At 45.9% G+C, this 24180-nt stretch overlaps 1 protein-coding gene across 2 annotated transcripts; it reads left to right on the forward strand.

Annotated features, from left to right (window-relative positions):
* Positions 1 to 3191: 3191 nt before the first annotated feature.
* Positions 3192 to 23851, forward strand: WSCD1 (WSC domain sialate O sulfotransferase 1). Of its 2 annotated transcripts, none has more exons than XM_085078648.1 (9): positions 3192 to 3845; positions 9725 to 10417; positions 13869 to 13983; positions 14471 to 14655; positions 17272 to 17393; positions 19202 to 19367; positions 20383 to 20547; positions 21209 to 21409; positions 22464 to 23851. In XM_085078648.1, exons 2-9 carry the CDS (start codon positions 9991 to 9993, stop codon positions 22814 to 22816), a joined length of 1734 nt encoding a protein of 577 aa, XP_084934774.1. In that variant the 5' UTR covers positions 3192 to 3845; positions 9725 to 9990; the 3' UTR covers positions 22817 to 23851. The 2 variants fall into 2 exon arrangements, with proteins under 2 accessions (XP_084934774.1, XP_084934775.1); XM_085078649.1 differs by lacking the exon at positions 3192 to 3845 and adding an exon at positions 4094 to 4113.
* The last annotated feature ends 329 nt before the right edge of the window (positions 23852 to 24180 follow it).

The raw sequence follows: 24180 nt of genomic DNA on the forward strand, positions 1-24180 counted from the left end.
CTGAAAACCCCACAACTCTGCCTGGGTCTAGAGCTTCACCTTTACTCCAACAGCTAAATTGAACTCTGAGACACACCTTAGGAGTGTAAGATCCCTCACTGATCTGCACAGTCTTCAAAAAATGTTCTGTGCATGGCACTTGGCATATTTATTGGGTGCTCTGACATCATGGGAAGTTTTGCCAATAATCGCATTAGACTTCACAGTTTTCCCTATGTTACATCTAATATGGCATATATGTTATAAACATAGATACTGTGAAAAGAGAGTGATGTTGTCAACCCCTACACTAAACAGCTGTTTTGCTGAGTTCATTCATGAAATAACTGAAAATTGTAGTTAGGCATTATGTGGAATGCCTAATCCCTGAGTATTTAGGATTATTAGATGAAAAGGACAAGAAAACTATTTGCTACATTACATTCCTTTATGAAACCAAACAGTCTTTTAGATATTTCTTCTTGAAACCACACTGGCAAATCCTGTCAGTTTCCTGAACTGATCCTTACTGTTACAATTGAGCCTATTTTCTGAAGTGACTGAAAGTTTGAGTCATTGAGCACAAGAACTGCTCCCACAACAGGATTCTATAAGTAATGCTACTCATTCCAAATTTCTTCGCTGTATGTTGTGCAACAACCATGCAGAACCATCAAGCAGAGAAAGAAAGTTCCCAGGATTTTACTGAGACACAGACTGCCTCCAGCTGTTCATCAGTGACTAATTTCACAACATGACCGTTACATACACAGGCTCTATTTTCCAAGTTTTGCCCCATTTCTCTCAGTGTTATTAGATATCATTTTCCCATTCTGCATCCTGCTCAGATCACCCTTTGAATTTACAGTCTGACCCATTTCCCTCTTAATTTAGCAGGAGCTGCAGTGGACAAACATACAAGTCTTCTCAAGGTACAACTTCTCTGCAGACAATGGGGTAACATAGATGAGAAAACAGTGAGAGTAAATCACAAGAATAATTTCCTGTAGGTCTGAGACTGAAAACATTTGAAACAATCTCACACATCTTCATCACATCCCTCTTCATCAACACCACTTATGCCTCTTCCCATACAGTGCATCACATTTCCAACTTCTTCATTCCCACAGCATGTGTTCCCAGCAGCTCCCCCTTCACAGGGACGGGGTGGTGGCACAGAGAATGGTGCTGGTGGGTGCTGAAGGCTCGTTATACACCTTCACCACACTGCTTCAGGTGGGCTTCTCTGCTCACCCTTCTAAGCGATGGCTTTACTCTGCCATGCTCACATCTGTGCTGCTGCCTGAAACACTGAACGGGTATTTCTCTTTAAGGCATTTAAACTGCAACACTGAACAAAGTAAAAAAACCACCCCTCTCCGCCATCAGGATTAAACAGAGCTGAGCATCTCTCAGCTTTGAGGAGTGTTCATCGCAAAGCCAGCCTCTCACAAAGCTCCTTGTGAGAGATGGCAAATTTCCCCAGGGAGTGGGAGAAAAACAGTATCACTAACCAGACTGGAAATTAGGGAGTTGGAGATATTATGGCCAGGACAGGGAGCTGCCAGTGTTCACCGAGGGGCCAGGCTGGTCGTGCCACCAGTGGCAGCTGCTGCAGACACAGCAGCAGCCATCGGGGCACACAGAGCACCTCCTATCCCCACCACGAAATACTCACTGCAGTAATTTCAGGAGACGGGACCATTGCCATCTCCCCTGGATACAACGCTACCCTTCCTTTATTTTCTTGCTAATTTCCTCTAAATGGGGCAGGTCTGAGTAGTGGCTTGACACTGCTGTCTGTAGCTCATAACCCCTCGGCCAGGTCCCCTTGCGGCAGCAAGGCTCTTGCCCAGGGATGTACTGGGTCTTGCAATTCCCTATGTGGTATTTTGTACACAAAGTCCTGGAAACAAGCTGGCATCAGAGAGGGCCCAATGCAGCTAGCCTCTTGTTTTATAAACCCTGGCAGTTTGTCTGGGCTTCACCTGTGTTCAGAAATTGAGGCAGAGCAGCTGTGAGACCCCCAAACAACAGTAGTTGTTTTCATGTCAAAACTGTGCAAACAGCTCATATGTCAAAGTGACAGCATCTCCCTGGGATGCTCCTCACACCATGCAGGTCTCTCCAGTGCTTTGAGCATGCCAGGTGGCTGCAGATCTAGCCAGCCATCCCTCCTGCAACAAAGGTCCTGAGTGGCTGTACTGCCCACACACCCCTCCATACACCTATGCTGCCCACACACATGCTGTGGGGCACCTCAGGAGTTTGGTACATTTTCAGCATAGCTTTTCTCCCTGAGAAGGCTGACTGCATTTTCTGACACTGCTTCACCTGGGCACAGTTCTGCAATTCTATTGATTTAGGTCCCAACCCAGCACATTTAAAAATGTCATTACATTGAAGATTTGATTAATTTAATTCCAGTAAAACTAAATTCATTTCACAGCCTTAAAGCTGTACACCCACATCAACATTGGATGGGTTGCAATCTAATGATGAACAACTTCTTGGGTTTAAGAAAAGATCTTAACCCATCAGCATTTTAAAATTTGAATGTTACACTGCTAAGCCTCAGGGTTTTCTGTTAATCAAAATTCACTCGGATTGCCACCCTATCAGTCCATCAGGCCCCAGAGAACATTTGTCAAGAGCAAAAGCATATTAGCTGTTCATGTTGAGCTGAACCAGGTTCCTCTTCTCCAAAGTAGTGTAGCAATGGGAAAGCCATGTGTCATTTAAGTAGTGTCAGCATCCCATTGTGGGTTCAGATCCCACTGCATGGAGAGATCCACACACCTGCATCACTGAAATCCAGGGGACTGGTCAGAGCATGAAGCACTGTGCAGCATACAGAGAGGAAACAGGATTAGTCCCCATGTAGCACCCCAATTCCCCCCTTCCTCTCAGATCCAAGAAACCCTCTGAGGGCTGCTTTCTCCCAGACAGGGTCTGGTGTTTCGGATCCGCACTCTCTGGCACAGCGAGGTACCAAATGTTGGTCCCCATAACGACATTCAGTTTTGACTCAAAGAGACTAATCTCCACAGGTTTAATTAAATATATGTAGACCATGAGGTGTTTCAAAACCCCAGGCAGCGGTGCAGCCTGCCCCCGTTCAAATACAGATGCTTTAAGAATAATTATAAATTGCTCAATGTCCACGTGAAGCAGCAGCAGAACAGAGCTGGAACATGCAGGGAAGGCAGCATCGCAGGCAGTCCTGAGGACACCAGCAACTGCCTTTCAGCTCTCACATTTATAAATAATTTACTTCCAGCCACCTGTGCCCAGAATAACAATTTTCTGCCTGAAATCTCCAAGCTGGTGCCGGAAGGCTGCCAGGGACTCGCTTTCCCGGGACCCTCTCGACCTGTTGGAAAGGGGTCCGGCTCTCCCGAGGGGCAGCTCCGGAGGGATCTGCCCCTAGTGGGAAGAGAAACAAACACGGAGCATCCGTTCAGCTGATCGCATTAGGGCTTCTCGCCGCTGCTGCCGCCACTCAGCTCTCTGCCGATGCAGCCATCCGTGCGCTTGGACAAACACCCAGGCAGAGGGAATGGGTAGGTCTGGAAACGTCGGCAGCTGCAGAAGGCTGCAGAGCTCTGCCGTGAAGCAGCCCTAGAGGAGAGGCTGTTTCCCCGGGCAGGGGAGCGTTATGAAACACGAGCGCACTGGCCGTGCCTGAGGATTTTGGCAGCGCAGCGCGGAGGCTGCTGCCATCCTGCCTGTTGGCGCAGAGGCCATGGAGCGGATCCCTGCCGCCAGCCCCCGCAGGGCGCAGGACCCCGGCGCCCCGGCCCGGTGAGCCGCAGGGACCCCGCGAGGGACAGGACGGCGGCGCGGAGAGGAGCGGAGCGGGCTGGGTGAGTTGCTGGCAGCGGCGGTGGGAGGGAGCGGAGCGCCGCAGACCCGGCACGGCACGGCACGGCACGGCACGGCGCGGAGCGGGGCGCGCAGGATTACGGCTCTGCGCGCTGCAAGCGGGAGGCAGAAGAAGGATTAGTAGGGAAGGGCAGAGGGAGCAGGATTTATCAGCTTTTCAGATATGCATTACGGCCTTTTGTAATATTTCACTGGATTGTAAAGGACTTTGCCTGGCTACAACAGGGGCTCCTCAGCCACAAAAGAAAGGTGAGGTTTTTCCTCTTTTCCTTAGACCATTCAGTATCTGCCTCTGCGAGCTGTGTGCCAGCTGGCCTGGACACGAGCAATAACCGGACAACTTTTTGCAGAGGCTGAGTTATCAGCATTCATTGAGGTCTCAATGACTGTTTGACTTACTAATTTATCCACAGTGTCTAAGGAAAGGGGCTTAGCAGCATTATTTACAAAGACTGCAGGTTGCTCTCAAGATGCCCTTTCCCAAGCATCCACAGAACATTATACTTGAAAAGTCAGCAATGGATACTGCAAGTGTGTTTGTGTCATAGCCTGGTGAGGCAGGCTGGAATGCTCAGCTTCTCCAAAGAGTTTCTGGAACATCACTGTGCTGAACAAATAGTCTCTAACAATGTTTAATAGGTGAATGTTGCAGGAATTCAGATATTGGTTTATGAAAGACACTTTTTAAACACCTATGATTTAGTTACAGAGCTGTGTGCTAATTCCAGTAGATTTCCTTGCACACAGGGAAAGATCTCATCTGTGGTTCCTGTGGGCTAAGGCAAACATCAATATATGATACATTTATTACAATATCCTTGTGCAAAACTTCAGCCACAGACCATCTAGGGGCTTTTGGAAACTGCATTTAAGAGCATCATTTGCTGGGTGCTTTAACTGTTAATATCTAAGGACATACATCATGCATGAATGTAATACTTTTGAGATTCAGCAATAGTTTGCTGAAAGCTTTCAGTTTATCAGAGAATGGTGACAGCAGACTGCATGTTAGCTCTGGTGGACACATCCCTCTGTGTACAGAGGGCACACACACGTATGCGTATGCACATGTTCACCTGAAATGTGGGTATGCATGTGTCTGCATGCATCTTTTCCACACTGGCTTGGAATCAGTCCTGCTGATTACTGCATTATCACTTGAGCAAGGTAAAAAGTGTGAGATTAATGGAGAAATACCATGGTGTGATCTCTGCTCAAGCTGTCCCTGAGCACTTCCCAAGTCAGAACTCTCACAACAAGCCTTGCTGGACTATCTGCCTCACACAGGCTCCTCTGCATCCCTCACTTCATGCTCACCAACAACATTATTGTCTGGATTTACACCTATCTATGCTAAAAAATTAGTCTCAAAAAGTCAAATATGTGGTGAAAGAGACAGAATTTGTACAAGTTAGTGCTGACTCTCCAGCCTCAGGCTGCTGCTCTGCTCTGTGACATTGCCTTTCCCTTAAAAAGCTGAATTATCTGTCACTGTAAAACATCTCCCATATTGAATACACAGGGTATAATACATATTTTTAATTTGTGTTATTTTTAACTTGATTTGACTAGTTTATGGACTGTAGAGCTTTTCTCCGTCTTTCTGCTAATTCCACATAATGATTTTTTCATCTTTATTTATCATAGTTCAGTGTTATTTAAAGGTTTTAACACAATCTCAGCATCAAAATAACTTTGCAATCTGATTACATCTTGTAGCAAGCCTGTGTGTAGCAAGCAACGGTAAACTGGCTGGAAAGCCCTCTCAAGCTGCAACGCTTGTCACCACAGCATGTGGAGAAATTTGGGTGCTTCTACATAGTTTGTAGCTTGTAGGCAGACCTGACAGGGAGATGTGTGGGGTCTTACATACACATCCTCTAGCAAGGAAATCTTTGTAAGTTGGAAGAAATGCTTGAAGAAGTTCCTACTGCTTTCAGGAGCCCTGAGCGTGAGGCCAGATCCTTTGGGAAAGCAGCAGGGATAGCACATGGGAGCTTCAGTGCTCAGGGCAGTCTGAGGATCCTTTCACTTCAGTCTCAAAGTCACTCCATTGCTTTACTGAAAATGCCTAAACCATAGGCATTTTCATTTTGATAGAAAAGGGGTGGAAGAGTTAGTTTATGGAAATATTTAAGAGCCAAAATTATTCCAAATAATTATTCCAAATAATTTTCTAAATCACAGAATTGGAGGTTATTTAAAAAGAGATGAAGAAAACACAAATACAAAATACAGCTGCCTAGTGTGACATCCTCTGTCACATTTTGTGAGTTCATTTTGGAAGCAAGGTACTGACCTGCTTCTCCTCATAGAAACGTTTTTGGTGACAATGGGCTCTTTCCCTGCTGAAGTCCTGTAGATCTGTGCTTCCTCTCACCATCCCCAAAGCTGATACTTTCCAGTGCTAATTATTGCCCTTTTTCAGTACTGTGTTAACCCTTTCATTGCTCTCTTCACCTAGAGGTCTCTGCTGTTTAACAGTTCTCATTGCCCATCAATTATCCATCACTGTCCTTTCAATCATAATTTTATGATTTTACTAACAACTCCCAATTAATATGGTCCTAAGCCACCTTTGGCTGTGAGAACTGATAAACAGGGATAGAAGACTTGTTTTCTTCCATTTCACTGCATTCATTTTAGGTGAAACATACATGAAAAAGACAAATGATGCATTTTCTATTACCAAATGCTAGTTCTTTCCTCCTTTGTCTTTCCTTTTAAATATCACCATCAAAAGTGATGCACTTCAATTCTTTTAGGCATACTCCGATGATATTGCAATATGCAGTTTATGGAAAAATCAAATGACAATTTTTATGTCAGCAGCACTTTGCTATTTCCCCACTAAAAAGCAACATTTAATTTTTGAGTTGCACATTCACAGCAGTTGTGGGTGGAGAGTCTGCTTATTTATTTGGTTGGGTTTTACTACAATGCACTGTCATGGCAACTGCTCTCAGGGTGAGTGCATCTGGAGGTAATTCATACACATCATGTTAAATGCAGCAAAACTGCCTTGTACCATTTAAACTTTTTCAACCACTGGGCAAGGGCAAAGTTACCCCTTTGAGACTCAGAAGCACCTTCTTCTTATTAAATAAATAAATAAACAAACAAACAAACAAACAAACGTGGCAGATCAACAGGAGCGATGCCAAACATTTCTTGATGTTTGGATTCAGAGCCTGCTGCACAGTTGAATTAGGTCTGATACCCCGGGTATTTTCTCCAGTTCTGCTGATGCACAGCAAGTTTTCCGTCCTGCTCACGTGGAGGCAGAACATTATGCCTCATCCAGGTGCTCTTTGGGCAGGCAATGGCCAGACCAGTCTCCCTTGGATCCAGGAGACATTGCCACGTGCTGCCCAGGCAGGTGGCAGATCCTCTCATCCTGCTAATTATGCAGCATAATGTTCCACTTTACATCACTGCAAATATGGAGAAACTCTACCAAAATCCACTGACCAAGCACACAGTGACGTTAAAAGGGACTGAACTGAGCCAGTGATACAGTTTCAAGCATAATGTGTCTGACCTCTACTACATGGTCTTGATGGCCCTTTTCCAGCCAAGCTGCTGCTCTTGGCACTGCTCAATGAGCCAAAAAGCCTGACTGCCCCAGCACGGCCTCTCCAACACCAGCGACTAGGAGGCATCTTAGAACTTGGACTTGAAGCATCTCTCACTTGGTGAATAAACTGAAAGAGCTGTGAAACCCTGAAATACAGCTGGGCAGAGATGACTGCAAGTCTGATCAATTTATCTAGCCGTATCTTATTGCTAGAGGGGAAATAATCTTACACCTTTTGAACTGCTGTGTGACTGCAGCCATTGCCATCTCACCAATGAAGCTCCTCCGCAGCAGCGTTTCACTGGGCAGGGCCACCCCGAGCAACGCGCTGTGCCTGGCCTGGTGACCCAGCCTTACCTCAAAGAACTGCATGGAGCATGAGGATCTCCAGTCTGAATCTCAAGTGGCTAATACATACACACTGCTTGCCTTCAGATCAGACAGCCTCCCCTGGGAACAGCTCAAGTTTCCAGTAGTCCCATGGCAGGAACAACTAGTGAATCAAATCCCACCTATGCTCATAGACAGTATTTCTTCAGATGAATTAGTGCAGTAACAACCTGCGGGATCTAATTATGGCTAATTTTCCATTCATCTGTCTCGGTACTTCTGACCCTTTTACTGCAATTCCTGAGCACTCACAACATTGATCAGAGATTTTCAATAATTTAACTCTGAGGGTCAGCTCTTTAGCTGGTGTAAATCAATGCATTTTCTTTGGCTTTGGAGCTGATCCGAAGGGAAGTGTGCAACTTCTACCACAGAGAGAGCAGTCAGAATTCACTGCAGATGCTACAGGCTGGCAATGCTTTACACCTGCTCATGCTCCCCAGCCTTCAGTTAAAGAATAGAAATCAGCACATTGAATATTTTTTGATATCACTCAGTTGTCTACAACTAAAATCAGCATACATGAACTTTAAAAAAACCCCAAAACATTAACAAAAGTACCTAAATCGGGTCTTCAAGATCACCCAAATTGTACGACTAGAGACAGAGTCTCCAAATTGTACGATTAGAGACATCTCCATCTGGGAATTGAGGCTAAAAGTTCACACAAAAGAAATTCAGCCTTAACTGACAAAAGGCTTAACTGAACCTTAATTTAGTTTTCTCCTAGAAGTTTTGGATCTTTGGTTTGGTTGCTATTTAAGACAAAGAATTTGCACAACCAAATTAAAAGGGAATGGGTGGAGACATAATTGGTAACATTTATTTAATAAAGTGGCATAAGTGAACATCCACAAAACTTTCAATCAGCTATTGAAACAAGAAATACAGTGAGCAGATATTTATATTGCCAGGACTGTGTATTTCAGGAGTGTGCCCCAACTGCAAGCTAATCAAAAGCCATAATATTTTCTTTCCTGGAAAACACTGCATCTTTTCTCAACACTTGCCTGGCTCCACAGAGAAGGGATAGACTGGGAAAACAGGAACTTATGGGGAGATGCCAGCTTTTATTTGCCACGGGAGGTTAAAGGTTACCTAGAGCACAAAGGACCTTTTCTTGCCCAGACAATCCCATTGTGGTTCACATCAGCACAACTAAAGCTGAAAAGCTCAGCAGAAGTCAAGAGAAATCTGCTGAACTTGAGATGAAATTTTTTCAAACATTCACTAGTTTTACTCCACACACATCCCCACATCAGTAGTTGGCAATATGAATCCAGTAAAAAAAAATATAGCAGGATCTCTGGTTTCTGTTAAAGCAATACACACAGAACCTCCAAATATCCTTCCAGCATAAAGCCCAATTTCTTTGTGCTGCACAGAGATTAATAATTATTATCTTATCTGTTGTGAGTTGATGCAATTTCTTTTTTCCTCCCACACACCCACATGGCTCTTTCCTTCTGATCTGCATTTGTAGCCAAGCTACTGTTTAGCTGAAAGAAAGGAATTTGGTAATACCTCCCGAAAAATATGCCTGTACTGTGGCTGCCTGTTCATCCAGTGACAAAGGATGGAGATGTTGGCTACCGACAAAAGAAAATAAAGAACTTCTTTTCCAAACATCCCAAGCGAAACAGGCTCATCATTAAGGTATTTCTTGTGCACTACAAGTTAAAAGAAAGAAAAGAAAAAAGTCTGAAGCTCTGAAACTCGCTTGAGCTCAATCAATCGTTCTCATTGGATTAGAGTTCTTAACGTGCATAGTTATAAACAACAGATGGAGAAATGCTCAGATAAAGCCAAAAGGGGTGGGTGGGGGAAAGTCACACTGATGGTGGATATTTTCAGTTTGGATGTGAACCAGCCTTACTCCCCTTGGTCTTTCAGGTTTCAGCATCGACTGTTTGGCAGCTTGGCTGGGCACGATGAAGGCATCACCCCAGGAGCCCACAGAGGCCCTGGGCCAGTCGGGCGCCTGAGGTTGGCAGCACTGCCACACCAGGCTGGTCTCTGCTGCAGCCAGCTGGGAAGAAGCTTTTCATCAGGAGAAGGCACCAAAGTGACGGGCTGAACTTATGGGAGGAACAAGTGTCTGGCCAGGCGGAGATTCGGTGGCCCGTTGGGAAGCGTGAAGGGCCAGTTTCAGTAAGGGCATGGCCAAAGGTTTCTTCAGGCTACAGAAGTTTCTCCGTCGGACCCAGTTTCTGCTCTTCTTCCTCACAGCAGCTTACCTGATGGCTGGCAGCCTCTTGCTACTGCAGCGGAGCCGCTTGGTTATCCAGCAAGGTTCGCGTGGAACCCCTGCCAACCAGGCCCTGCCAGTGCCGGATGAGATGAGCAGGGTTGGGATCATAGACCCCAGGACTGTGCAGAACCCGCGCCCTGGTCCCAGGCTGCTGGTGGGCATGGATGCGCTGCAGGAGGCAGCCCTGGAGCAGCGGCACAGCCCACACTGGCTAGTGTCCCGCAACTCGGAGCTCAGGCAGTTGAGGAGAAGGTGGTTTCACAGGTTCACCAGTGACCAGGAGCCCATGCAGACAGCAGGATTTAAAGCAATGAAACACACTGCTGAACACAAAGGTAAGGGACATAACCCTACCCATTTTCTAGCACACACATAAACTGCACTTTGCCGATCCTGGGCAGACACAGGTGAGCATCACATGCCCCTGCAGGTCTCCCTTATTCCTCACTCATCGCCACTTTTGAAACAGTTCTTAGGAATATGCACGGGCCAAAGTACAAACCTAACCTTCCAGATCATGCTGAGCTATAACTTCCTCCAAACAGTAATTTTATTGATTGAATGGAAGCCTAGAAATGAAATACATTTCCCTAATTTAAATTATTTTCTCTTCAAGCAGGCAGAGATGACCACTTTAATTTTCTTTCTCCAATGAGAGAACACTTTAAAAGTGAATTTTATCAAATTAACTATCCAAAATCCTACGGTACCTTAAGTCTAGAAGTGGGTCCTTGCAGCTAAAGCTTTCTAGTATATACCAAATTCTGCTATTGCAAATACATTCCCTGTTCTTGACCTGCCCTCTGTGAAAAACTTTAAGAAACTATTATCCAGAGCAAGCAAAGAAGCAAAACAGGACTCTGTAGTTGTGCACATTTCTTGCATGGCTTTATACCCTCCATGGCTTTATGATCCCCCTGAAAGCTGCATCATCTGGACACATTTGGGCTGGCATCCCTCGACAGGCCACTCATGTGCTCCAGGGAGCGGCACAAAGCCAGCTGCCCACAGTGTTGGGATGTTACACAGCTAAGCTGGAGCCCCAGCCCTGCTGTCACCTCCACTGGCTGAGCATCTCCAGGGAGCAGACAAGCCCACTGAGGAGCCCACAATGGGAAGCACCAGGATCCATGCTGGCTGACTGTCATGCCCTCACTGCAGCAGCAAATATGAGTCTGTAACCTTTCATGCTTTGCCTTTTAGAAGAACTAATGGTTCTTATAGATGTTTCACTGATAGTAAAACAGGAATGGGATCTCGATGACTAGACACCACATTTCTGAACTGCTTTTTAGTTTGTTGAACACATTTACCTAAACAAAAGGGCACAAAATCTCACAAGATGGGTGCCACATCGTGATACTTACTGAGGGAGTTGTCAGAAATGAGAAGGCGACAGTGGTGGGAAAAGAGTCATACAGTGTGAGTCACGCAAACTGAACTGCTGGAGTTACCTGAAGCACCAAGCTGGAGCTGCTCCACAGATGCTTCAGAACACCCTGTTAGTGGCAGGGTTTGGTGGCAGAGGAGAGACTGAGAGCCACTCAGCCCAGGCCTTGCTCAGGTTCTAACTACTGATAAGAGGGGCCAGAAGGACTATTTATTTGTACATCTCACTATATTGAATTGTACATTCAAATATGCATCATTTGAATATCTGACTGAACATGCAGTGACATTGCTAATAACAATATTGTTAACAAGCAGTGGAATGCCTTTGAAGGTAATTAATTAAAACTTAACTGCCTACATAGAGCATATTATTTACTCCAATTCACTTCTACAAACTTAGAGGCTTGTTATTTCATTATGGATCCCTTCCAAGACCCAGTGAACTCCCCGGTGCTTATAATGCCTATTAAAGTTTCAGTAATGCCTTGTGGCTCCTGCTTAGTAAAGTAGCATTGCCTGACCATGGAGGTTGGGCTTGTGCCTCATGGGTGTCACCCTAATAAGGCCATGGCTCCGAGGCAGTACTGCCCCTGCTTGCCCATGGGCTGCTGGCCAGCCCTTTGAGGGCTTCCCCAAGCAGACCCTTAACCCAAAACAAAAACAATGGCATCTGCCAGAGTCTGTTGTGAACTTCCCAGCTTGCTTGGCCTTGTTCTGTCTCCACCCAGGAGCACGTGGTCTTGCATGAGAAAATCTAAGTCCTTTTTTTCTCTCCAGGCCAGGCTATCTCACCTGCTGACTTTGCAAGTGGCTCGGGGTAGGGACCACACTTTTCTTGACAGGGACACTGGCAAATGCTGTTAGTGCAACAAATGAGAGTTTTCTATTCCAATTGCTCCCAGCAGATGGGAGTTTTACAGTTTCCCCTGGCCTGGTTCTGCCATTGAACAGGATGCAGAGGTGACAAGGACTGTATTGCTGACATGACATGACATGCTACTCTGAGACCGTGGAATCTCTCCATGACTCATTCATAGGAGGACGTGAATGAGAAATTGCTGCCAGGCTGCTGGCAGCTCAGGAGGGATACAGCGAGGAGGGCAGACAGTGGCTGGGCTGCCCAGAGCCCCCACTCGGGCTCCTTGGCCCCACATCCTCAGTTTTCTGCTGCTACTGGTTTGAATCAAAGTACCCAAATCAAAAATCTCCAGTAAAATGTGGAGTATCTTTGTTGCAGGTGTGTGACTCCCACCTCATTAATGGTGTGCTGGGGGTATGTATTCACAGCTAGTGAATTTTCTAATTGCACGTTGTCACATTACCGCGTGCAGGCCTTTGAATCTACTGTTGTGTTTGTAATATTTAAATGTTTGATTTATTATTCCTGGCTCCAAGATCCCTGATGGAGCAAATAAAACTTCCTTTTTCTTGTGGATTATTTAATATATTGCTTTTTAGTTTCATTTTTCACCATATATTCTTTTCCTATCCACAGCTCACATTATTTAATTTCCCTGTGTTATCATCTCAATGTTGCTATTTCTAAAATCAAATTTCCTTTTTTCCTTCATATTTTAATGATAAAATATACTTATAGACACACAATTGCTGTATAATAGTGGGACTCCACATCATCCTTCCAATCGTATATTAAAAAATGGGCAGGATTTTCATCGTGTTTTGTTCATGACAACAAAAATTAGGCTGAGCACTGAATGCAGGCTAAGAGAAACATTTATCTTTCCTATACTAAGTAAAGCAAGACATATTTGAAGAGATTCCGTTGTACCAGAGTGGAGATAGCTCAATGCAATAGCTACATTGTGGTGCCTAGTTAAGACTGAATTTATCTTTCCATTACAGCTTTAATATAACTCTCTATACCCAAAGAAAATTGATTTTCTTAATATTTCTCTTGCACCATCTCATTATCAACTAGAGATTTTAAAGAACACTTGGGAGAAATCCAACAAGATTTCTGGAAGTTTTTACCATTTTGAAGGCTACATTCTCCTTTTCTTTATGGAAGTGCTGTATTTTGTCACCCAAAAGAGGGAGTCCAGCAGGCAGAAGCTGCAGGCAGGAACCACAGCTCTTGGATGGGTCACTGACTCTGGGTGTGTAAGGACAGTTCTGCTGAAAGGGACCTGGGGAAGGGAAAGTATCGTTTCCTTTTTGCCCATTTCCATGGGACAATCCCACTGACCCCTTCAATGTCCTTACCAACGTTCAGGACCAATGGAGAGGGATCTGCAGAGCATGTGGGACCCCAGACAGCCTGGCACTTGACCAAACACAGCTCTGCTTGCAGTGTGAGGAACTGGATCAGCCCTGGATGGGTTTTCCCCTTCCATCCCATATGCATTGCCTAACCATGGTCTTGTATGCACACAGGCACCTACATGGGCTGCTTCACTGATGATTCAAAGGAGAGGACACTGAAGGGGGCTGTCTTTTATGACTTAAGAAAAATGACAGTAGCTCACTGTCAGGAAGCTTGTGCTGAGAGGTGAGTGGTATTTTTTCACTGCAAGTTTTCTCTTTTCTGACAATAAGTGGAACTGAGTTTGAAATGGGAAAAGCATTCCGATCTTAAACATACAGCATCTACGAAAACAGTGATTATCTCATACCTTCAGGCACAGCATAGCTCTGCTACCCTGCTTGAAGCAGACTGTTTCACTGCTGCCTATTCTCTATGGCAGCATGGTTACTTACAATGTATTTTCTGTTGTCCTGGACAAAAATTTCTGTTTGGTTAAATAGTCTTTGTTAGGTGTCTATCTTTTGATAGATACTGGTCTCTAGCCCAAATCTTGTCGAGGTGGCTGCCCCTGCTGAGGAGGTCACGCTGTCCCCAGGACAGTCAGCTCCAGAGCAAGGCAGCAGAAGCATAAGCCATATGCAGGGACAGGGAACAGGTTCCTGCCTTCCTTAGGTACAAACTGGGAGCAGACAGACACCTCTATGACACTGATTGGCTTTTCTCTTTGCAGGGCTTACAGCTACGCGGGGCTGGCCTATGGAGCAGAGTGCTACTGCGGGAACTCCCTGCCAGCCACCGCCACGAAGCCCGAGGAGTGCAACAGCGAGTGCAAGGGGGAGAAGGGCTCTGTGTGCGGAGGGGTGAACCGGATCTCGGTCTACAGGGTGGAAGAGCTGCGGGCAGGAGCGAGGCGACGTAAGTGCGGCCGGAGAGAGGAGGGACCTCACTGCCAGGCTGAGCAGGGCTGTCCCTGCTGCTTGTCTCGCTCTGTTTGTCACCACAATTTGAAGCAGCAAAGGACAAAGGTCCCTGCGGGGCACAATGTCCATTTGCTGCTGGTCTGGTCCTTGGCTCCCTCCCCAAAATAGCAGTGCTGCTCTCTGCCTCAGAGCAGGGAGACGTGCCTGGCACACTGCCTCAGGCCTGCCACTGAGGAGCTTGGTGTCACCAGGGAGGAAACACAACACAGGGCCGAGTGACTGCAACAGAAGCAGAATTTCAGCTGAAAAAAGCCTCCCTTCGGTATCCACTGCAGGGGGACAAACCCACGTTTGTTTGAGAAATAGCCTCGGAAGGGGTGCCATATAAAAGGAGGTTAGAAAATCACTCAGATCAAAGCCACCCTATACTCAGATAACCCTAAACAAAATGAGTGATCTGTGACTACAGGGAGTAAGTAGAAGTCGGAGAGGGAGCCACACCAATCTCTTTCCCGAGAGAAATGAGACCAGTTTTGTTTTTCCAAGGACTTCTGTTCCAGTGGCAGTTGGGATTTTTGTTTCATCTGTAGATGGCAACACACTCTACTCATCATTGAATTAGCTGCCATGGGGGATGCAATGGATAAACCTTTAGGCAAACACAAAGTACATAACAGATCTAAACAGTGGATCAGTCTTTGCAACTGGCAAGCTCACAAGACCTTAAGGATGTTATTTGCTGAGAAGAAGCACTAAGACCGTACGTTGTGCCAGTATTAATGGTACTTCATTTCTTCTTAAAGACAAGTCAAGGTTTGTACAATAATCCACCCAGCTACATATAAATTATATATCAAAGGTACATAGACCTAAATTGCGACTGTCAGGCTGACAGGCATGTTGGCAGGTTTCCCAGGATATGCATCACTGTTTAAATCTCCAGCATAAGATATATATACATATTTCACAGGAAAAGGCAGCATTTAATTTTTTTTAAAGTATTAATGAATTACTTCTCAAATTAGCCTAGCCTGAAGCTAGAGTTGTAATTTTTTTGCCCTTAGTAATACCTGATAGTTGTCTGTTTGAAGAATCCCCCTGACACAAGCCAGCTGAGGGGCTAACAGAAGTATTAATCACAATGAACAAGTATGTTAGAAAGTAACTCTGAGAGTGTAAAGGCCCCCATGATTTATGCTGTGTAATACAGAGCAGAGACCTCAGGTAAGTCTTCTCCTTACACAGAGCAGATTCAGTGACATCTCCATTTAAACCTTTCCAGACAGGACCTGCTGTCTCCCCTCTCCATCCCTCTTTTCCCTGTTCCCACAGTGGTTCCCCGGATGGCCAGACTTGTGCCCCAATATCATGTTAACGAAGCTCAGAGTCCACACCTATGGCAGCCAGGGATGGCTTGGCACAGAGTCCCTCTTGCCTCGGGGTATCCTTCCCCAAAAGTGGTCAGACCTCACAAACCCGGCTGTTTCCAGTGTTCTGGATTCATGGGTTCTCCATCAATCCTGCTCCTTTCTGATGCCGGTGTAGGCAAGTCAAGCTTTCTTCCTGACCACTGAGAAAACTCTAAATATGTTTGTAAACATTTTATTTCAGGAATTCAATATCAGTGTGAGATTTAGTAGAAAGCCTTTCAAGAACATTCTGAGAAGTCCAAAGACTCCTTTTATTCTTTGGTGCCAGGCTCAAAGAGACCTAGTCCAAGGGAGACTCCTGTTCCCTTCAGTTTGAGTGCAGTTATTTTATTTTCGCATCACCCAAGTAAGCCCAGAGATCCAGCTCTGCTTATAGTAACTGGTTTGAATAGTTACTAGAAAAATATTTAAGCAGCTTCTCCTTAGATTGCTCTTGGCTCTTGCTGGAAAGTCTGGGCTTTTCTGCCAGGAAATTCATGCAGAACCAATTTTTTTTCTTTATGACTGCACTACATCTCTCCTGTCATTCAACTCACTTCCCACATCAGTTCTGGCAATTCTGTTCAAGGGAGCAACTGCAATACTGCCAAGCTATGTGGTGTTTCTACAGAAGCAGGTGAGATCAGAGGCTGGTGCTGAAGACACAATAGAAGCTGATCTCCCTGAGCAGTTGACAAAAGCCCAGTTTAGGGTCTGAAAGGTTGCAGCAAAAGCCCTTGGCTTGATAAGGCATGAGAGCAGAGGGCCTGCTGAAGAGGAAGGTGGATCTGGGGAGGGGTTGTTTAGAATTCATTTACATTTGTTTCCTTTTCTGGTGCAGAAGCTTTGTACATTTTTATCAGGGCTTTTAACTCTTTGAGGGGAAAGCAGGTTTTCAGAGGAAACTGGGACCTGCAAACAATAGCAATGCCCTCCACTGGTGGAATTTAACCCAAACACTCTGCTGCAGCCCTGCTTTCTGTGGTTTGTATAAAGCTAAAGGCATGTGCTCCTTTCAATATCACAGGATTTATGACACATTTTTGCAGTGTATATCATAGTTTCTCTTATTTCTGCAGTCTTTGTGATATAAAATTTATTTTATTATTTTTGGCTTCTGAACCTACTGTTGCTCTTTATGAAAGAGGCAGGATACTATGGACATAGTTTTCTTAAGAGAAACTTATTTCATATCCCCGCAGGGAGGAATGTTATCTATCGAGGATGTTTTAGAGCTCCAGAAAATTTAACAGACACCTTTCCAGCCTCTTTGCTACAGCCCAATTTGACGGTGGAGATGTGCTCTGAATTTTGCTCCAAGAAAGTAAGAACAGTTCTCATTTCACATCCTTTCTTCTCTTTTGTTATTTTAAATTCTAATCTACTAAGGGAAGGGCAGAGATTAGTGCCTTAGAGCTTTGAATTTGTAAATGAGTTTCTAAAGGACAAAACTCATCAGAGTAAATACCCAGTGATGCATCTGGTCCAACTGCTGGAGTGGGGAGGCGGGAGGGAAAGTCATCAGAGTGGTGCCACTAGACATGATACACAGAAAAGCTGCTCTAAGTGATGAGTATCGACCACGAGGAAATCAATACCGTTTCCATGTCACATTCCAATCAAGCCCTGAGCCACATCTGACCCTGGGGGAGGTGACTGCAGCTCATGGGGAAACATGCTGCCAGAGGGTGGATGTGGTCTGGCAGCATCCAAAATGTGACCCCAGTGCTCTCCAAGGGAGCTGGTTCTGCTCAGAGAGCCATGCACAGGGCATGGGAAGGGCACCCTCTGCTTTAGTGGTTGTTGGTTCCCTTCCCTTCCTCTCCACTCTGATGGGGCTGATTTTTTCTAAAAAAATCAAAACTAAAACTGCACCACAGGCACCCTGCCTGCCCTGGGGCACCCTGCCTGCCCTGGGGCACCCTGCCTGCCCTGGGGCACCCTGCCACCCTGCACCGCAGTCACCCTGCACCAAGTGCTAACCCTAACACTAGCCCTAACTGACCACCTTCTGCAGATGCAGGAGTATAGAGGAGTGGTTGCTTAGGTTGCCTCACAGAACCTCCAGCCTTCCAGAAAAGTCCATCTCTTGCAGGGGCCACTTGGCTTGAGGTACAAGGAACATTTTTATTCTAGGCTGTGCTTGAGGGCAGGGACACTTATTAATTTCTCAAACTGAGAAACACTGCTTCATTGTAAAAGGAGAATTTCTGTTTGCAGGCAAATTCAGAACTGTTTTGCCCTTGGATCAAATCTGTAAATAGTTTTTGACAATGTCATATCTCATTCGCTAAGCAAATGTTGGCTGTTGGGCACACACAGCACACGTGTTGCATTCGACTCCTTATCAGAGGATGAACGCATGGGAAAGAGCAAGAGATAAGCTGCTCAGCAGTCCTGTCACATGCTCCCAGACTCCAAAAGACTTTTAAAAGGCAAAAAGTGTTGATATGGAATAGATGGACTTGAACGTTCTGCACTCAAATACTCCCTGAACTTCCTTCAGCCTTCTGGCCTCCCACACAGCCCCATGCCACCAAGAGAGCCCAGAGGGGACTCTGGGGCAGCTCAAGTCTTGATTCATGGCTTGACTTGGTTCTTTCTATTTTTAAAAATGATTGCAGCAGTCAGAGGGGCTAAATTTCCTTCTTCCTTTTAATTCTTTTAAGGGCAAGTTTCCTCTACACAAACTCTGGTAAAATCAACTGAATAAGATAAATGTGTGACAGCTGACTTCTTGGTTTGGGAGAATATAAATGGAAGTTTAAAAGTTGTTCCAGTTCAAAATGCTCATTTTTGGGGGCAAGTTACAACTTTTCCTACACTGATGTTTTACAGGTAGAATTGCACACTACATGCTGCAGGAATACTACAAACTTCTTTTATGAATTATGAAGAAGAATATTGTGAATTTTAAGTTTGAGGTTTGTGTCTGAAACCCATTTTGTAGGTGATGGCAATATGAAGACAGTACCAGTAAAGTAGCATGAGCTTTCAAATGACATATCAAAGACTGCTTTGATCTTGACAGTGGCCTTGTGAAGATTTATTTTCTTTGCATGGCAGCAGCATTCCCTGCAGGCTGTTGATGCCATGACATTTACACACTGATCTGTTTTCTCTCTTTCGTAGGAGTTTCCCTTGGCAGTGATCCGAGGGCAGGAATGCTACTGTGGCTACCCCACCGGGCACTTCTCGCTGCATGACGGCACTGATGGGCTGCGCTGCAGCGGGACTCACAACGCCAGCAGCACTGCCGAGGGAAAGTACTGCCTGGTCTATCAGACACCTGTGCAAGGTACAAGCTCCAGCCTCACTGTGCCAGGGCCACCACTGCTGGAAACAGCCCCTGCGCCCCTTCTGCAGCGGGTAAAAGTGATCTCGTTTACAGCAGTCTGAGCCACAGTAGTGGGTATCACCACGCAGGCAGGAATTTGAAAACAGTCTTTCACTAAATTTCCCCCTTGCCATCATGCTCATGAAGATGCATCTTTCCATTCTCTCATTGCACAGCACACTCTCCCTCGAGCACAGAAAAACATCATTATTCTGCAGATTGAGATGATGAGGGAGAGCCTGGGAAGGCATTTCTCTACCAGGGAGCCCCCATGTTAGGCAGACCAGTGCTTTCTCGGGGCTGTGTGGGCACTTTCTAGCTATGGCTTCATCTAGAGCTTGCACTGAAGAATGAAGAGAGACAATTTATTTCCTGACTTCTTGATGAATCATCACATAGGGTCAAGATTAGTTCTTATCCTGTCCTTGCTTTCATTGGCACATTAAGAAGTTAGATGAGGATTTACAGAAGCACATATCAAAGCAGGTGTCTGACTCTGTGGTTGGAGGGTTCACCACTGCATTGGCCTTCAGAGAGAAATGGCAGTGCAGATGTTAATCCAAAGGCAGCTCATATCAGTAGGAGGGGTTTTTCCAGTGTTAAAAAAAATTTCCAGGTGTAGTGACACATTTGGAGTTCCATTGAAGAGCCAACCTGACAGGCAAATAGCTAGTAACAAATAGTCTTTGAGAGACTTTTAAGACCACTTGCTGGCAAGTACAATGGTTTGTTGCAGCTTTATCAAAAAAGCATTGCCTAACACAAAAGCAGCAGCAAACTCTCTAGGATAATATCTTGGGCCTCATACCGCTGAATTAATTTTAGGAAGTAGCTGACTCACAACCAGACCAAATTGATATCCTATATTTGTAAGAGAGAGAAGGAGGAAGCCATAAACTCTGCAATCAAGAGCTGTCTGTGGAATTATTAAAAAGCCACAACGCTAACAATGAAATATCTTCTTCTCTACTCACAGACACCCGCTGCACGGACAGGAAATTCTTGACCACCAAATCCAAAGTCTTTGTTGCTTTGTCAAGCTTTCCTGGGGCTGGGAATACGTGGGCACGCCATCTGATAGAGCATGCCACAGGATACTACACAGGAAGTTATTACTTTGATGGAGCCCTCTACAACAAAGGTACCAGGGCCCAAGAGATGGGACACATGCAGCCCTTCTGAAGCATAGAGCTTTACTTCTTGCTCTATCATCCTTCCGCTTGAGCCAGCAATGGTTGTTGCTGTCAGAAGGTTTGGTAAAATTTAAACATGTGCCTGGACCAAGCAGCCTCCTGCAGTGCGGATGGCAGCAGGGAGAGCTCAAGCAGCAAGCTGCTCCTGACAGACAGCAGCTAGGCTGTCCATTTGCAAATGTGTGCATTACCTGCATTGGTGCCCTGTGCACATTACCTGTGCAGCTCCCACCTGACAGGCTGGTCCAAAAGACCAGTTACCTAAATGCTGTGGGTAAGACCCTTCAGTAAACATGTCGGTTAAATTTTCAAATCTTACTTATTACTCCAGAAAGACTGTATTCTGAGGGGGCAGAGATTGAGCAAGCACCAAGCATTGGCCCTGTGAAAAGCTGCCACATTGCAGCACGGGGCTGAGGATGCCTTCCCCAGTGGAGGGATGGCCTGGCTGCCAGCATACGCCCGGCTTGGTGGCTGGGGCCCCAGCCATGGGTTTAGCTGGCTTGTACTGTCACACCAGCTTTACACCACTGTAGAGAATGATTTATTGTGAAAAGGCACAGACATATAATCAGGTAAAAAAGCCGGCAATCCTGTCTTGTAAAACAGGTTTCAAAGGAGAGAAAGACCACTGGAGAAGTAGAAGGACAATCTGTGTGAAAACACACGAAAGTGGCAAGACAGAGATTGAAATGTTTGACTCGGCGATCCTGTTGATAAGGAACCCTTACAAATCACTGATGGCAGAGTTCAACAGAAAGTACGCTGGGCACCTAGGCTATGCCACTGACCGCAACTGGAAGAGCAAAGGTAAGTGCTGCCCCCACACAGGCTGCTTTGAAAACCATCTCCTCAGTATGCTGGGAAGGGGAGACACACTGGCACCTGAATGAGCACTGCAAAGTCAGTGGGACTTGAGTACCACTGCAGCTGAGCTCAGTCCCAAAACCTCTGACACCTGCATTCTGGGAGCAGTTGTGGTCTTGCTGTATGTCCATGCCCAGAAGGGAGGGGAGCACAGCACCAATGCCATTGCCACAGGCACCCAGGAGCATCGCTGCCATTGCAGTTGGGCATAGAAAACATGTCCAGGTACAGTGCTCCTGTGCACAGCCCATTTGCTGGGCTGAGCTGAAGAAAATTTCCCCCTGCAGCATGTAATAACCATGAGAAATCTAATTTAAAATTTGAAGGATCCAATGGAGCATGACATTTCATGAAGGAAATTTTACAGCACTGCACAGGTGCTACTGCACTGCAGATAAATAAGGATAAAAGCAACAAGTGGCGTTGAGATTCAGTGTTCCCTGAACACATGAAAAGACTTCAGAACATGCCTGCCACACTTCACATGTTTGACTGACAAGCTGGCTGCTGGGTGACTGCAATTTTCTCACAGGACACACTGCTGCATTCAGACTCGGCTGCAGAAAAGCCATTTGGCTTCCATTTCTCCTTGTACATATTTTAGGCATTACAGCTATAGCTTTGCAAAGGCCTGGGGGGTAAGTCACAGCTGTGGCACAACAATTTCTTTCCCAAGTTCATGTATTACCTTTGATCAGTCACAACTCAAGACCTAGTCATCAAAAACCAATAAAATAGACCCAAGAAAATAGAAAAAGTCTGCTTGGAATGGCTTTCCCATACAGCAAACTGCAAATTGTTACATTTCAGCTACAAATGCTCTTTGTCCATCCCAAAAGCTTTCACTAGGACTGTCTTGACTTTAGGAAATTAAATTATCATAGACAGCAAATAGAGATCAAAGTATCATCATACCTTAAGATCTGAGGCAAAGGAAAATTGCTGAAATGCAGCACAGCTAACAGTGTCTCATTTTCCTGGTTTCCTGATCCTCCAGAGTGGCCGGATTTTGTGAACAGCTATGCCTCCTGGTGGGCCTCCCACGTCCTGGAGTGGCTGAAGTACGGGAAGCGCCTGCTTATTGTCCATTATGAGGACCTGAAGCAGAGCCTCATCCCCAAGCTGAAGGAGATGGTGGAGTTTCTGAATGTGACAGTGACAGAGGACCGGCTGCTCTGTGTGGAGAACAACAGGGATGGGAATTTCAAGCGGTCTGGTGCTAAGCAAAAGAATTTTGAGCCATTCACCCAGGAAATGAAAGATCTCATCGACAGATATATCCTGACAGTGGATGAAGCCCTAAGGGGAAGAAACTTCTCAGGGCTGCCCAGGGAGTATGTGCCAAGATGATAGGCTGGTATCATGCTGCTGTGGTTAAAAATGAAGTATCTTTTTCTTTAAAAAACAGAAAAAAACCCAAAAAAAATCCCAACCAAAAAAACCACAAAGAAAGAAGAAGAAAAGCAAACAAACAAACAAAACAAAACAAAAAAAAAAAAAAGAGGAAGAAAAAAAAAAAAGACCAGAGCTCTCTAGCAGTTACAGCAAAGTATAGCAAAGATACTTTTGGAGGCTGCTGAGCAGAGCAAATTCTCTCCATTCTTGTGAGGAGGAGGTGACCACAGCATCCCCCACAATGAGGCACACAGCTGGGGACCTGTAGGAGAACACAGACATTAAGCAGGACCAGTTGGGAATCCCTGGGTTTTATCAGCCCCAAACAGCCCCAAACCTGGCTCCAGGGGCATGGAGGAGACCCCAAAGGGATGGCAGAGAAGGAGGTGCCACTTGTGCTAGGGGCTCGACACAGGTTTCTGTACCTCTGTCTCTTCATCTGGAGAGTCACGGCGAGTCTGGGGGAACACCAGGGCCAAAACCCACTACAGTCAGTGCTGTTGGCTCTAGAAATGGCCGCAGCCAGGTCATACTAATGTCAGCCTGGACCACCTGGAGAACAGAGGCAAGGGGGATGAACCCCAGCTCTTCCGGCCCCAGCAGGGGTAGGATCCCACCTCCCACCTCATCCCTGCCTCCCTGGAGGAACTTCAAGGCAATCCAACCTGAAAAACCATGGCTACTTAGAGCTGCCCTCTGGAGCCACCCCCCCTAGCAGCCATGCAGGTTTGATTTGTGATTCCTGCAGTTCCCTGAGGTTCGTTTGACCCTGTGCAGGGCACATGTGCGGTGGGGAGGAAATGGGGCCACACAGGGCTGGCCAGGCAGCTGGCCCATTATCCTGGGCCACTGGGCAGCTTGGAGGTGATTAAACCCTGCAGCTGAAGGGGCTACCCTGCTGTGAGATGCTTCTGTTCACGTGAAATAAAGGATTTCTTAAAAATTTGAGTGAAAATACTAAATTTAATAAAACAAGTTTATATAAAGGGAGCTGGACTTCCTCTGCCTGTGTATCATTGGTGCTTTAAAAAAAATACAGGACATGGAATACACTTCAGCCCAAGTCTCTCCCTGTTTACACTCCACACGTGGCTCATCTCTGTGCCACCCAGCTGGTATGGGGCTTGTTGGGGGACTTTCATGTCCCAGAGGTGACAGGCAATGACAATGCAGGAGTCATTCCCCACAAACCAGGCCAGAGACAAAATCACCACTGGCACATGAGCTTGCGGCAGACCCAGCCATGGTGCACACACAGCACCGAGGCGAGGCAGGCTTGTATCCTCTTTCCTCTCAAAGCAAAGGTCCTGGAAAACTTC

This window comes from Lichenostomus cassidix, chromosome 19, assembly GCF_008360975.1.
Source record: "Lichenostomus cassidix isolate B80296 chromosome 19, HeHo_3.0, whole genome shotgun sequence".
Classification (NCBI taxonomy): Eukaryota; Metazoa; Chordata; class Aves; order Passeriformes; family Meliphagidae; genus Lichenostomus; species Lichenostomus cassidix.